This window comes from Pecten maximus, chromosome 11 (genome assembly GCF_902652985.1).
Source record: "Pecten maximus chromosome 11, xPecMax1.1, whole genome shotgun sequence".
NCBI lineage: Eukaryota > Metazoa > Mollusca > Bivalvia > Pectinida > Pectinidae > Pecten > Pecten maximus.
In genome coordinates, this window is record NC_047025.1 from 18,463,503 (window position 1) to 18,479,547 (window position 16,045).

The 16,045-nt window shown below is 36.6% G+C and overlaps 1 protein-coding gene across 1 annotated transcript; it reads right to left on the minus strand.

Annotated features, from left to right (window-relative positions):
• Positions 1-6,870: 6,870 nt before the first annotated feature.
• On the minus strand, positions 6,871-15,325 carry LOC117337369 (TAR DNA-binding protein 43-like). Its single transcript, XM_033898335.1, has 4 exons — positions 14,997-15,325; positions 10,571-10,737; positions 9,822-9,962; positions 6,871-9,395 (listed from the first exon to the last, which is right to left on the minus strand). Exons 1-4 carry the CDS (start codon positions 15,235-15,237, stop codon positions 8,736-8,738), a joined length of 1,209 nt encoding a protein of 402 aa, XP_033754226.1. The 5' UTR covers positions 15,238-15,325; the 3' UTR covers positions 6,871-8,735.
• Between the last annotated feature and the right edge of the window lie 720 nt (positions 15,326-16,045).

The following is a 16,045-nucleotide window of genomic DNA, read 5'->3' on the forward strand; positions in this document are numbered from 1 at the left end:
CCCACCATGAAGAAATTGAAATCCTGAAAGGTTATTTAGTTAATATCAGCTATTACGGCCTGACGGTCTTTCAGTTGACGTGATTTTCTACAGCATCGCTCTCCAGACGTAAGCAATAGAGACAGTCTATAGGTGTGATAATTTATTTACGCACTAGCAAATCACCCCAACTAAGGTTTATACCTATATGTGTGGATATTTTGCTGTTGTCATAATGATTGCTTTAAATGTCACGGTTTACAAGGCACGTGCTGACAAATGACAGGTATACCGTCACGAAAAGAACAGCTGCTTAAAAATGAAAACAAAACAAGAAAGTGTATCTCTTGAAACCAGTGTCAATCCTTAAATAAATAAATAAATAAATGATAAATAAATAAATAAATGATAAATAAATAAATAAATGATAAATAAATAAATAAATGATAGATATCTGTAAATCTGTAATAAATACAGTTATATTTCCTGCAAGCAGAAAGTACTGATGGGCTTGCTTGATATACCAAGGAAACGATCATGTTCTAATACTAAACATAGGAATTTTAAGGATTACCGGTAAAATAGCTAGGAAGCGGACCTATCTCATGATATAAAATTCCCAAATTTGCCTGTTTGAAAAAAAAAATATGACCTTTTTTCTTGGTAGACTGCATTTTGTTTCCATGCATGAATGAATGGATGGAATAGCTTAGAAACCTTTAACCGTGAATGTTCTCTACGCCAGAAGTCGTATCAGGCCTCCACTCTGTCTGTCCACACCTTTTTGTCTCGTGCTGTGCTCTGGTTACATTATTTCAGCCTTGACGGTTTCTATTTTTCTATTCTGCTCCGTCTTCCTCCAGCTTTTCTTCTTTCTGGTGCCCGTTTCAGTACTATGTAACAGTTGTTGTTCCTTCTTTTCCTCAAGATGTTTCCTATCTGCTTAACGTTGTTCTGTTTTGGCTATTTTATCAAATGCCTTGTTTGTAGTTTCACTTTGCCATTTTATTTTAACTATATTTTTAGGGCACTGATGCTGGAACGTGTTAGGTGTTTTTCTTGGCATTCTCCTATTGTAATGCATCGCATGGATTATGAGTAAAACATACCTTATCAATGCTCTGAATGAATTTATTTTTGTCTTTCTTTCTATGCCTTGTGTTGTCCATACATTTCTTAGGCGATGGAATGCCCCTCTTGCCTTCTGAATTCTATTTTTGATGTCACTACTATATCCCACTTTATCTACAATTACTCTCGGGTAAGTAAAACTGTCAACATCTCCTACGTTTTCATTGCTGATATAAATTCTTCTTTCCTTCATTGCTGATAGATAGAGTCCTCTTTCCTTTTACAAGCTATAGGCGTCCCCCACTATTTCATTGCTGATGGATAGAGTCCTCTTTACTTGACAAGCTCTAAACGTCTTCCCCTTTTTCAGCGCTGATAGATTTATTTTCCCTTGTTTTACAAGCTCTAAACGTCTCTCACTTTTCATTGCTGATAGATAAGCGTCTCCCACTATTTCATTGCTGATGGATAGATTCCTCTTTACTTGACCAGCTCTAAACGTCTTCCCCTTTTTCAGCGATGATAGATTTATTTTTCCTTGTTTTACAAGCTCTAAACGTCTCTCACTTTTCATTGCTGATAGATAAGCGTCTCCCACTATTTCATTGCTGATGGATAGATTCCTCTTTACTTGACCAGCTCTAAACGTCTTCCCCTTTTTCAGCGCTGATAGATTTATTTTTCCTTGTTTTACAAGCTCTAAACGTCTCTCACTTTTCATTGCTGATAGATAAGCATCTACCACTTTTTCATTGCTGATAGATAGATTCCTCTTTCCTTGACAAGCTATAGGCGTCTCCCACTTTTTCATTGCTGATAAATTCCTCTTTCCTTTTACAAGCTATAAGCATCTACCACTTTTTCCTTGCTGATAGATAGATTCCACTTTCCTTGACGAGCTATAGGCGTCTCCCGCTTTTCCATTGCTGATAGATATATTCCACTTTCCTTGACAAGCTATAAGCATCTACCACTTTTTCATTGCTGATAGATAGAGTCCTCTTTCCTTGACAAGCTTTATGCGTCTCTCACTTTTCATTGCTGATAGATAGATTCCTCTTTCCTTGACCAGCTCTAAACGTCTTCCCCTTTTTCATTGCTGATAGATTTATTTTTCTTTGTTTTACAAGCTCTAAACGTCTCTCACTTTTCATTGCTGATAGATAAGCGTCTCCCACTTTTTCATTGCTGATAGATAGATTCCTCTTTCCTTGACAAGCTATAGGCGTCTCCCGCTTTTTCATTGCTGATAAATTCCTCTTTCCTTGACAAGCTATAGGCGTCTCCCGCTTTTTCATTGCTGATAAATTCCTCTTTCCTTGACAAGCAATAGGCGTCTCCCCCTTTTTCATTGCTGATAGATAGATTCCTCCTTCCTTGACAAGCAATAGGCGTCTCCCCCTTTTTCATTGCTGATAAATTCCTCTTTCCTTGACAAGCTATAGGCGTCTCCCAATTTTTCATTGCTGATGGATAGATTCCTCTTGTTTGACAAACTCTAAACTTCTCCCACTTAACTAGATATAGTTTTATTGCTCCCATTCTTGTAGCTTCAGTTGTAAAACGCTGTATTTTTTCAAGATCGCCAAGCATGGACGAGATGAGTGTCATGTCGTTTGCGAAGTTACATCACAAGAACGGTGTTTCTCTGGCTCTTTACTATAAGAAAGCCCTTACATTTCGCTGCCCTGCAGGTAGGGCGTAAGAAGTGTACCTGCTGCCCCATTGCATGATTGTAAGAAGCGACTAAACTTGGGATCTTGTATTTTTCTCTTATCCACTTTATTCTCCCTAATGTTTCCCTTGACACTGCCTCATTGTTGGCCTTTAGTTGAGCAATCGCCCGGATAAGGCTTTGGTTCAGTCCCCTGGCCGAGACATAGTTGCTATACCTGCTTAGCGCTCAACCTTATGGAACGACTGGTTCGCCTATATTATTTCGCACACAGGGGACGCCCCCACCCCCTTCCACTTCAATTGAACTGCATAAATTTCTTTTACAGCTCTCAGATATGATTCTGGAATTAAACAACTCTATCAGTTAAGATGAATGAAATCTAATGCTCCCAATATACATATTGTAGAGGGGGGATCTCCAAACGGTGGTTTGTTAAAGGATGTTTCAAATATTAATATTTGAATCCGGCTTGAGCACCGATAAAATACGATTCAACTCCTGAACACCTTATTAAAACAATACTTATTTTTAGATATATGAATGACACATTTTCTTCAAATAATAGGACATTGAACTTGTTGATCGCAAATATATCAGGAGTTTGAACTCAAGAGCACTAGTTTTAACGGGTTTTACGTTAATATGCCCAACAGCTGACAAGACTTTCTACAGCATTCGCTCACTATACGTAACCAACAGACAGTCCAACACTAAGTAGCATGACGAGCGATAGATTTTCCCTTTTTGAATCAAAGATTTTCTTCAATATCACGATTTACATGATAGATGCCGACAGCCGACAGAATACTCACGTTTTGTCGGATACACGATGCGAGGTTTTATCGACATCGTGATCTCGTCGCGGAATATGTCTTTGTGGTAAACTCAGGCACAATGTGGTCTTTGCTCATTCATCTACTTTATGGTTTTGTTGTCCCCGTCCCGGTTCCATTTATAAAACATGGCATTATTCGATTTGATATACTTTCGGTTATAGATCTACATGGCAAGTCTCCGTGTACATTTTAAGGGTCCCGGTTTAAACATGCCTTTTAATATTTCACCTAGCTTTATAGATTTTGAATTAGAATTATTTTGTTTTCAAAACAGTTTCCAGTGCATTTATTTTATTCGTACACGAGTAGCTCTCCGTATTCACAAGATCAAATGGAAATGAAGCGACAAAGAGTCATAATTCGGTAAAGTTATTGTTGAATCGGCCCTGATTGTTAAACTCCTTTGAGATCTTACCGATTCTCCAAATTTATTCTGTCAGTCACTTCAGACTCGATTTCGTCCGACAGTTACCCGGTTACTCCAAAACTGGATCCATGACACCTCTGATGTTTAGCTCTCATTGCCGGAACTGCTAACACTTTAAGACAGTAATTCGAACTTTCTTCATTTCCTGTCGCTTCCTTTCCCGTGTTATTTTTGTTGTTTTGTTGTCAGCCTCAGTTTAGCAGTAAGGTTTTTTTTTATATAAAATATCAATCATGCATACGACAGCGTTGCTTTCCCTCTTTGCTGTCGAAAAACTGTCTTTCTGGCTCGTTAGGATTTTCCACTTGCGTTACTTGTTGACGGGATGCAAGGCACTAAATCATAGGATAGACCAATGGAACTAAAAGACACTGGACCACAAAGAATTTAGTCCTTTCTTACATACACAAGATGAGAACGAAGATTTACTTCTGAATTTTGTAGAATGGATTTCTATTTTTCAGTTATCCATGATATAAGCATTTGCATATAATTTATTTCTGCACTCCAACGTTGACTGTATTTTCACTCAAAGTATTTTCAGTTGCGTCGACAGTTATTAAACCAATATCGAGCAGTAGTTCTCCATCTTCCAATTGCACAATTATTACATTCAATATCATATATTAATTTCCCGTAAACAAATCAATTTCTAATTGAATTTCTTTTCTTTCTCCTTTCAGTGTATGATGATCTATACAGTAACCGGCAGACACTGCTGGCTATTGACGATTAAAGTCTTCCTTAACACTACAATATGAAGTTGTCTTTTCTCCCGTTTCTGTATACAAGTCTTGAACTATTTTGGAGCTCACTGGTGAAAACAAGACACACGAAATCGTAATCGTAACCCAAAACTGATAATTCGAGGGAAATATAAGATCAAATAAAGATGTATAAGGGAAACCTTGAAAAAGTACAAGTAAAAAAGACCAGGCGTTGCGGAGGGGTAATGTCTAGGTTTTATCAAACTTTAATTAGAATTACGTTTCTGGTTGCATGTTTATATTACCTGCATATTGTTGTATTGTTGAGGTAACTTTTACCCGTCTATCACTTTCGTACAACATTGTCATCAATTTAAAACAAGCAGATGATAATGAGAAAAGACAAGAATTACACAGAAGTGGATTTGTCACCTGTGCAACAAGTTGGGTGATAACGAAGAAATGGATATATTTCTCACTTCAAGAAATAATGTCAAAAGTAAGCAAGACCAGCACAACTCAAGTATGCTTGGAATTCAGCAATACAGAGTAGGCACATTGGTAAATGAGCATCGCGTGAAGTTAAGAGTTTGATTGGCCTAAGAGAACTGTTGTCACTGCACGGAAAGATTTTCTATCTATAGCAAGTGACCTTGGCCAGTAAAAAAAACCAATCCAAAGCAGGCACTTGTGGCAAGGGAAAAGCTGCATGAAAATTGGGGTTGATGGGCCTAGAGGAGCTCAAATTATCACAAGGAAATGAATTAACTTAACCCCTGAAATGCAATCCCAAGCAACCACTTTTGTTAGGGAAGATCAGCATATAGTTGGAGTTTGATTGGCCAATAGGAAATTGAGTCATCACACAGAAACCTGTGTGGACAACATCGCCGCCGCCAACACCGACACCAACATAGCGATACCTATATGTTGCCTGCTTTTAGAAGGCTACACAAACAAGAGGCCCATGGGGCCTGTATTGCTCACCTGGTTGGATTTGGCCAAATGTCAAAATGATGTTCATGTTCAAGTCGTTTTGTTTGTCAACCTCAAACAATGCTATATATGGTTATAGTGTGGGGATCCCAACTGCTTTAAAGAAATAATGAAGTCCAGACTATCTATGTTTACACGATGCATTCATAACTTTATGACTAGTTGCGATATAAAGGAATTACCATTATTTCCCCTATGGGGCCCCAACCCTTTGCTCCCTTTGGGGTCGGTCACCATTTATGCAAAATCTGTTCCTCTTCCACCAAGGATGTTTCTGACTTAATTAAGTTCAAATCCATTCATACCTTTATAACTAGTAGCGATTTAAAGAAATTACCTCTATTACCCCTATTTGACCCCGCCCCTTTGGCCTTTGGGGGTCAGAGTCACCGGCTATTTATCCAAAATCTGTTCCCCTTCTCCCAAGGATGTTTCTGACCAAATTGGGTTCAAATTCATTCATAACTTTATCACTAGTAGCAATTTAAAGGAATTGCCTCAATTTCCCCTATTTGCCCCTCCCCTCCGGCCCCTTGGGGGTCAGAGTCACCATTTATGCAAAATCTGTTCCCCTTCCCCAAGGATGTTTCTGACTTAATTTAGTTCAAATCCATTCATAACTTTATGACAAGTAGCGATTTAAAGGCTTTCCCTCTATTTCCCCTATTGGCCCCACCCTTCAGGCCCCTTTGGCCCTCGGGGGTCAGAGTCACCATTTATGCAAAATCTGTTCCACTTCTCCCAAGGATGTTCCTGACCAAATTTCGTTGAATTCCATTCACAACTTTATGACAAGTAGCGATTTAAAGGAATTGCCTCAATTTCCCCTATTGGGCCCCTCCCCTCCAGCCCCTTGGGGGTCAGAGTCACCATTTATGCAAAATCTGTTCCCTTTCTCCCAAGGATGTTTCTGACCAAATTTGGTCAATATCCAATAAGAACTTGATGACTAGTTGCGATTTAAAGGAATTGCCTTAATTTCCCCTATTGGGCCCCTCCCCTCTGGCCCCTTGGGGGTCAGAGTCACCATTTTCGCAAAATCTGTTCCCCTTCCCCCAAGGATATTTGTGACCAAATTTGGTCAATTTGAAGCAAATGTTGACGGACGAATGACGGACGCTGCGCCATGACATAAGCCTTCGGTCCAGGTGAGCTAAAAAAGACAAGACCACATTATATTCTTACTACAATTTGCAGTATAAATTTTATTCACACTCCTTTCTAAGCACCCTTACAAGTACATACAAAAGCCACCGCACAACATAAAATCTTCCACGATTTTCAACAATGCAACACTCCAGTTTCATTCGGCGTGTCCTTTTACATTCCTTCAAAACACTTCCAAAGCATTAGCACTTCACTTTTCAACACATCATATGAAATCACGTACATGTTGTTTCTTCCAAAATGTTCTTTTTTGTACTCCACACGTCTTCCAAAGCCTTTCACCAACTTGCGGCCCTTAGTTGTTCAGTCCACCACACATACTACCTGATAAAAGTACTGGTCTCCCTCCTTCAAATCAGAATGATTATCCGCAATCTTGAGTCCATGATTATTTGTCTTTTGTCCAAGCTGGGCTGGTAAATGTTTGAAGTGAATAAGCAGACATCAACACAGATAACCAGAAAGAAAAAGATATATGCAAAGATATAACAAACTGTGGCATAAGTGTGCTTGGTAAAATGATGACACATTCACCCCTAATGCCTATCATTTCAGCTACGTCCTTTTATATATATTCATACACCAGTCCCACATGCTATCTACCCTCGGCTAGTGTCCATCCATTTCTCATAGACAAATGTGGCTATCTTGTGTATTTAAGTCTCATGAACTTTGATATTAGTTCTCTGGATAATAAAGGTAAGTATTTTATGTGTAAGCTTAGGCATTTCTGAACTTATCTTTAAGGTAACATAATAAAATTTCATTTTTGATAATATGCAATTATAATTATAATTTTAATTAGATTGATATTTAAAAAAAATCAAAAACATTCAATACAAATAAATTCCAGAAATTTGTTAAGGAGAGATCGTTATACATTTTTTTGGTAAATAGATGTTTTCCGAATTAGATTATAATCTGAATACAGTATACTTCATGTATTTCAACTAAAAGCTTAACCATCCTTCTAAATCAGCCTTTCAATACATACAGCTGGAAGTAGCCATCTGTCAATCTTCTGTGTAATAAAACTATTCTGATTTAGAAGGATAAAAGATGCGACTAAAAAAACAAGCTAGGACTAATAACAAGCAGAAAATATCTGATCTTGGCAGAAAATGTTGTACAATCTTTCTTATGAGTGTAATTTTGTATTATAAAAGTATGTGAAGCAAAATTTTACCTGTTCAGTAATTGATTATTATAGTATCTGACAGCCATATTTCAACAAGCTACATTGAAAGTAAAATTAAACCAGTATCTGTAATTTCATCGCAAACATGATTTTAAAAATATTTTTGATACTATGCAATATATCACCTTAAATAACTTTATTTTGATGAATTCCACATTTTTGTTAAAATCACAACATTACGTTAATATACGTTTATATTTTTTGATTGATAATCGGTCTTTGTGACAAAAGTGAGACTTGTAGATTTTACAAACAAGCTACATGCCATCAGCTAACAGATCAAGAATGCACATGTATATTACATAATGGTTGAGATCAGGTGTTATTGCAAGTTCTTGAACCTTCATGGAACATTTTCTGCATCATTTAAATGAATAGAATCAAAATATCATCTTCACTAACCCACTCAAAATGACATTATGATGTATATTCATTTAAAACACTGAAGAGAAATCATTGTCCCAAAACTTCAGACTGACATTATGTTGTCAGTACATTGACAAAACATGCATTCCTATCAACTGTTAACTAATGGCAAATAATCTCTAAAATGACAATGTGGTATACAACCATTTGCATGGAGTCAAATGATCCGAACTAAATATATTGGCCTAATAAAATAAATCTCCATTATAATGTATACGAGAAATGAAAGGGACAATGGCCAGGCTCCTAACTAATTCCACCCACTCCGTTGTCCTTGAGTTTGTCCCCCACCCCAGTTTGCATATCCACCGGTAGTATTGTTTGCCTCATTGGAACCCCAGCCTCCCCCAAAGAACCCGCTTCCACTGTTTGTTTGTCTAGTGCTATCAAAGCCCTGATTGGTAGCTTGTGTGTAGTTGTCCCCCACCTGTTGCTGGGGTGGTGGCATTTGGCCCTGACTTAAGACTGCTTGTGCTGCTGCTAACATGAGGTTCATACCAATGCTGTTGGCTAGATTAGGGTCGGGTGTTGGTTGATTGCCCCCGATAGTGCTGATAGGTTTCCCCCCTGTGTTTCCCCAGTTACCCTGATGGCCCTGGTTCCAGCCCTTAGGCACCCCACCGCCCCTGTTATAATTTCCCTTCCCGTCAAATTTATCCCCACTATTTTTGGGTGCTGCTGTGGTAACATGAACACTAGTAGATTTGATTATGTGGTCTTCTCCGCATAAACTTCTTGCAATGGCTGGATCAGCAAAGGTGACAAAGGCAAATGCCCGAAATGGCTTTGGAATGAACACATCAATAACTTCACCAAACTTGCTGAAGTAAGTATGAAGGTCTTCTGCTGTGATATCTTCTGTACATCGTGCCACAAAAACCTTTCTGCTCACAAACTGTTGGGCACCTTCCTGTAACACAACAAGAAACAGGTTTATAGTATAACATACCTTAACCGAAGACCACAGAGCTGTTATATACTTTAACATTATCCTCTTTATTTCATCACTTAACTACTAGTTGTACTAGCAACAACACCTAAACTTTCTATGACCCTGTACCATGATGATCATCCAGGAAATTGTAATAAGAGAAATGCTCCAGAAATGATTTATTTATGGACCATAATGGTCATACAAATAAAGGTTAAAAGTGTCCCATTTGTGTTCCTCGGAATTCTTTCTTCTCAACAGTATTTGCTAAATTGCATTATTCTAAACAGACAATGTAGGAGAAATTTTCTGGGAAAAAATCCAGTCAATGCCAAAAAAAATCCAGTCAATGATCCCCTCTATCTATATAATAGCTAATTAATGTGCCAAATATTGAATACATACATTTGAATTTGGAATTGTTACATCACACCTCCTGCCATCTATATGATGTCTATCTGCTAAGCACTTGACTTGACAGTCATACTCTGCAAATCGGATGAAACCAAATCCTTTGGAATACTGTGTTTTTGGGTCTCGTTTCACCTGCAGCAGAAAAAAATCTTTATGAACAATTGAGGTTGAATATCAGCTTATTTATTTGCATTTGATTCGGTATCGTCTATAATATTAAGACATATTGTCTTTATGGAAAAATAATTATGTTTAAATGTGGTAATACACAATTTGATTGCAGCAGCCCATGGAATATTTAACTACATCAAATATAGGCACTGTTCTCATTAAAAGCCACTTTCTGGTCGAAACAATCTGCCAGTCCTCAAACTGGCTATGCTTTTTGAGATATGGGCCAATATCACACAATGAAGACATGTATCTGGTTATTTTTTTTTGTATAAATCAACCACCTGCCTGAAACACTACTGGTAATAGTTAACAATCAACGGTTTCTTATGACAGGGCAAGATCAGATCTGAGTAAAACATATTTAAACAACATAATATTGCATATAGGGAATCTTAAATCTGTTGAAAATGCATGAAATTAAAAATCTTAATAGACTACAAGTGTTTCTTGACAACTTTTACAAAAGTGAGTCTGTGTCTCTATTTTGTTGTTTTTGTTTTGTTGACAGATATCTTGTCACAGTCTACTCCAATACTTCGGAGTATTGTGAAAATAAAATAACATACCTGAACAAGGAGGAGGTCTCCATATTTGGAGAAATATTCTCGAAGTTCCTTTTCGTTTGTTTTCCATGGTAGTCCTAACACTATCAGGTCACTACATCGTTGTTTCTCTATACATTTTGTCTTGGCAATAGGATTTTCAATAACTTCATCTCCTTTCCTTTTGTTATCTGAGATAAGAAAACAAAAAACAAAACAAAAATTAACAATACATGCAACATTAACCTCCAACATGTACAAATTACAAACATTCTTTTTTTTAGATAACAAAAATACAGTATTTTAATGGGATTTTTTTACATGAAAATTACACCAGCCTATATATATAGCTAACAATGTTAGCTTTAATTTGGAAAACACAATAGTACCGTAATATTTTCTTTAACACTGGAAAATATTTGTGTTTTTCCTTTATTTTGCGAACATAGCACACTAAGCTAGAAGAAACAGTTGTGAAGTGGAATAGTAATAATTGATATTTCATATTCTATCAAAGATTCCTGTGTTTTTTATCACAGTCTCTGGCCACTAAAATTTCAAATTGTTCATTATGTTGTGGCACAGGGTGATGGTGGCAGTGTCTAATCAAGGCTGGTAAGTTTATGCAGATATAATACAGATTATATAGTTGGTGAGATGAAACCTAGCAATAGGCGGAGTCATGTAGGTGGTAAACCTGTAACTAACTTAAGCCGACAGGAGTCATTTAGGTGGTAAACCTGTAGCTAACTCAAGCCGACAGAACACTGACTAAGTCGGGGGAGATGAAACCTAGCATTAGGCGGAGTCATGTAGGTGGTAAACCAGTAACTAACTACCGTAGACTGCATAGTGAGCCCCAATCAAGTTCACTTCAACCATTCAAGGAACATATTTAATGGTCCTAGTGAAATAAGCTTATCATCCTAACACGTGTATGTGCAGATATTTCAGTAGGACGGCACTTAAATCTGTAATAAATGTTCATAGAGAGGCCCATCATGTATCTACAGAAACTGTCTTTAGCTGTTTTAAGATTATAAACCCTCAACAAACAATACTTAATGAGCCTGACAAAGCAAATGAACGATGAACACCTAAACTGCAATGCTGGTCATGAATCTGTTTCAAAAAGTTTTGAGATGTTACAAGTAAGTTGGAGTAATTTAGATGTTTACTCCAAAAATCTGAGCATACAAATCATCATTATTATCATCATAGACTAGGTAATCATCAAATAATTTGATTCCTACAGTGCAGAAGGAGATTACACAATATGTCAAAATATTTACAGATCACATAAAAAATGATATTAATTACTTAATTGTGTGTGAAAAAGATGTTGCTGCATAACTTTGAAAAATGTGTCCTGTTGTAACCCCTTCCTTAAGTGGGAGACTCCCAAATCCCCATTGACGACTTAAGCCCCTACCCACTCCAATGGTGGAGAATAAAAAGTGTAAAACATAATGCAGAGTATACTGGTAGGTGCTCCATCTCATAACAGGGAAATAATTTGGTCAAGGGGAAGTAACTCTTGGATTCTTGTTGATTGAACCTTATATATGTTTTATAATATATTAATCTTTAGATGTGAATTTTTCATTCAACAAACTATTCATTTTGATAATGATAATAATACTGATGGGTATCTGACATCCATGTCAATGGCAAAATAAACCTAGCATATATGCAAGGTACACAGCTTCAATACTACTGTTTCCACTACTACTGATGGTCAGTTTTCCAGCTAGCTCATCAAGATTTCTCATTGATAACATCTTCATTTAGAAGTATATGTAGCTATACAAGTAAAGATTAGTTTGCAGGTTTGAGGATTATAGCCCCGTGGACAGTCAGAGTAATTTTGAGGAATGGCCTCCTTGTAGTAAATGGTGGCTACCTCATTGAACAACAAACAGGAGGCTTGTCACATTCCCTTTAATAGCAATTACATTGAGGTTAGGGCCTAAGTGGTATTGATGAAACTTGAAGGACTTAACTTTTATACCACAGAACAGTCACTGACCTTGGCCAGAGAAAAACACACACCTTGGATCTTACTCTTGTTTTTTCTCCCGTTTGCTGGGTTTATCACTCCATGAACAGCTAGGGTCAATTTATTATCTGACATTATTTTGCGACTTCAACCTCTTTCTTCCAAAACACTATTTCTCTGATGGTTGTTCTGCCCAGGAACAAAGTCTGGGTAGAAGGAAAGATTCAATTATTTCTGTATACAGCTCTGATCTAGATTTACTGTTAAGGTATTATCTATATCCCATTTAAATAACAAATGTACACTAATCAATGATTAATTGCCACGAGACATCTGTATCATTCCTTTTTTGTTAACCTGACTTTAAAATATATCAGGTCTAAGACAGCTTGTACAAATGGGTAATGTAGATATTTAAAAAGGATACCATGAATGATTTGTTTTTTTCAAGGGATCATAACTGCATGATTTTTGTTATGGTTGTGTATTGTTAAAGTTGTGAAATAAAGTATGCAGTGGATTTTTTGTTGTCAATTTTTGAAAAACAATAAAAGCACTATACGCGAATATTTTGCAGTTTTGTGAAGAAATTATATGGAAATGTATCGTTTTTGAGCTATGCGAGATTTCATAGAATGCACACCTGTGTAGGCAAATGTCATTTGTCTTAGGTAGTGACCTATCTAGCTTTGACATCACCATCCATATCACTGTATCTTTATATTTGACATTGAACTTCATGTTATACTAAAGAGCTTGGTTGTTGGATCAATATTTCTATATGAAATAATGGAATCCAGGATTTTATGATCAGAAAATTACTGGACAATTGCGTGTATGCCAGGTCGTACCAAGATGGCATTTGGAGTAAGACTACATTATTCATAAATTTCTCCCAAATGTTATCATGTAACACTAACACTACATGTTTCCATGCTCGAGAAATGTACAAGTTACTTAGATAGTTTAGGATCTAAACCAGACAACCTGACCAGTCGTCCTTGAACAGGACTGGTGCTCTAATTATATATATATAGAAGTCGAACAAGCTTTTCCTTTTCGATTCTCATTCCACAAATAGACCTATTCTTCTGTTCCTTTTATTATAGGTTGTATTGAGACTTTTCTATACCCGATAATTGAGCTCTCCTACAATCAAGGTGTAATGAAAATCTGAGCAGTTGACTTGGAATAACAGGTCACCAATCAATCATGTCGAAGTAAACATTGTTGCCAAAAATGTTAGCATCTTTTCGAATAATTGTTGTGAAATCTCTTAGCAATATAGTAATCTAAGCCCTTTCCCCTACAGGCCTAGGTCTACAACTCTTGAACTGCCAACATACTGGAACTGTGCTGCCAAATTTAATTATCTATTTGCACAAAATTATTGAAAATATTCACAGTAAATTTGTTCTGAGTTCACAGAACAACTGCAGTCATTGTCAACTAGTACCAATATCTACACTAAAACCACAGCAACCTGTTTACAAGAGGGTTAGGCCTATTCTCACCATACTGGCTCTTGGTGACAGGTAAAAATGGAGTTTTGACGGCTTATATAATTACCTAAGGGAAAGAGAAGATGGATTTAGATGTAGTTTTTCAATCATTTCCAATGTTAAAACAAATGAATTCAGTAAAGATATAAAAAATGAATCATTAATTTTTGTATAATCTATCACGCACTGCAGTCACATGGTATTTTTACTTTTTCAGTCTGTTTTATCTGCTTATTTAAATGTCAGTCTACTCTAGATCTGGAGATCAGTATGATAATTATTTTATGCTTTCGACACATATTACTTTATATTTTTATGATAAGTCTTGTGAAAAGGGGATGGGTATCATGGCAGTGCACATGTGTTGAATATCAAAATCCCAACTTTGAAATAATGAGCCAGCATTCAGTAAATAAAAGGCACCTTTTATAAGTTTCCATACTGAGTAATCTTATAATTATATCATCGTTCGAGTACGACTTGTATTTTAACCTGATGTTTTGTGTTATAAATGATTAAATTAATTTTTTCAGACTCATTGTATGTATCACCGGAGTGTTATTTCATTCTATTAAAAAAAAGTTGAAACTAGTAACTGAAAGTAACAGCTTACGTTGCCTTCCTTGTGTTCCGTGTGTGTAGTAATTTGATTCCTGGTACTGTACAGTATATAGGATTTCAATGGAAAGATAATTCATGCTACTGTGAATCTATACACAGTATTTTAAGTCTTGCTTTTTTTAGCAGCTGTATCATTCATATGATTTACTTAAAATATATTTCTACCTCGAGTAACGAAATGCCTTTTTAGTTCGAAAACGTGCATGCCGAAACGTCCAAGAAGTTTCACGTGTTCAACTCTGCATGTGTCATACGTGTCACTTTTGACAGTTTAATTATAAACTCAACATTTCTATCATTCAATTTAAACAAAAAAACACATTTGTACCTTTAGGAAACACAACAACAAATACGTAATGTCCCCATGCCCCGTCGGGAGGGTGTAGTTTCCCATCGGATAACCGTATCCCCCGGAAGTTGCCGCTGACTGGGTTTCGGTATTTCATCCCACATGCTCCGGGGAACTGGGCTGCAAGTGTAGAGAGAAGTAGCGTTCCGTCATCTTCACTCGGAATTTCTATCGGTTCCTCTCCTTCTTCTTCCGCTACCTGTATATATTGTCCAGACATAATAACTCAAATTAAGTGGGAAATTACATACGAAATGTTGACCCAACAAGAAAGCGTGCAAGATGGCGGCGGAACAACATTGCACAAAGCGCCATCTACATCCTCAAGTGGGGAGGTAATTCTAACTCACAACGCGATTAATACCAATTATGGTTGAGCTCGTATAGTGTTTGTATCATACTAAAAAATAACAAACGTCCGATGCCGGATTATTCAGTTCATTGTTACAATGTGATTTAATTGCTCTTACATATATATACCTAATAAAACCTTCACCAATATAATAATATATATGTAAAAGCAGAGACCTATATACTAAATATAGGTCTCTGGTAAAAGGTACTGTAAGCCTTACTGAAATAAAACCACATACGGGCTTAGATATATACTCGTATAATCTAAGCCAGTAATTATATTGTTATGGTGTTCCGTTAGGGCCAAATTTCCAATATCACTCCTTCGCTCCTTCGCGTTTAGGTCGAAGGAGCGGAAACACGATGGCGAAGGAGCATGCTGCTTTTAAAGTTTTGAAGGGATTTTTTTTTTTTTACTGCTGTGATACTTTTTTCTGTTTTAATTTAATAAGTGAGTTTTGTATGGCAAGCCAAAGTGGAAAAAGTCACTATATATGGATATCCATAAATCGATTGATGGATATCCACAAATAATTCTAAATATCCATAATTAATTCTAATATCCATAATTCGATGTGTGGATATACATAAATCGAATTATGGATATCCATAAATCCTAATTATGGATATTCAAAATTGATTTATGGATATCCATAATTCGATTTATGGATATT

Coding starts and splice junctions, on each gene's coding strand:
- LOC117337369 (XM_033898335.1), bottom strand. CDS start 15,237: ATGTCTGGACAATATATACAGGTAGCGGAAGAAGAAGGAGAGGAACCG. Junction 9,963..10,570: donor GAGACCTCCTCCTTGTTCAG/GTATGTTATTTT, acceptor TTTCTGCTGCAG/GTGAAACGAGACCCAAAAAC. Junction 9,396..9,821: donor TAACAATTCCAAATTCAAAT/GTATGTATTCAA, acceptor GTTGTGTTACAG/GAAGGTGCCCAACAGTTTGT.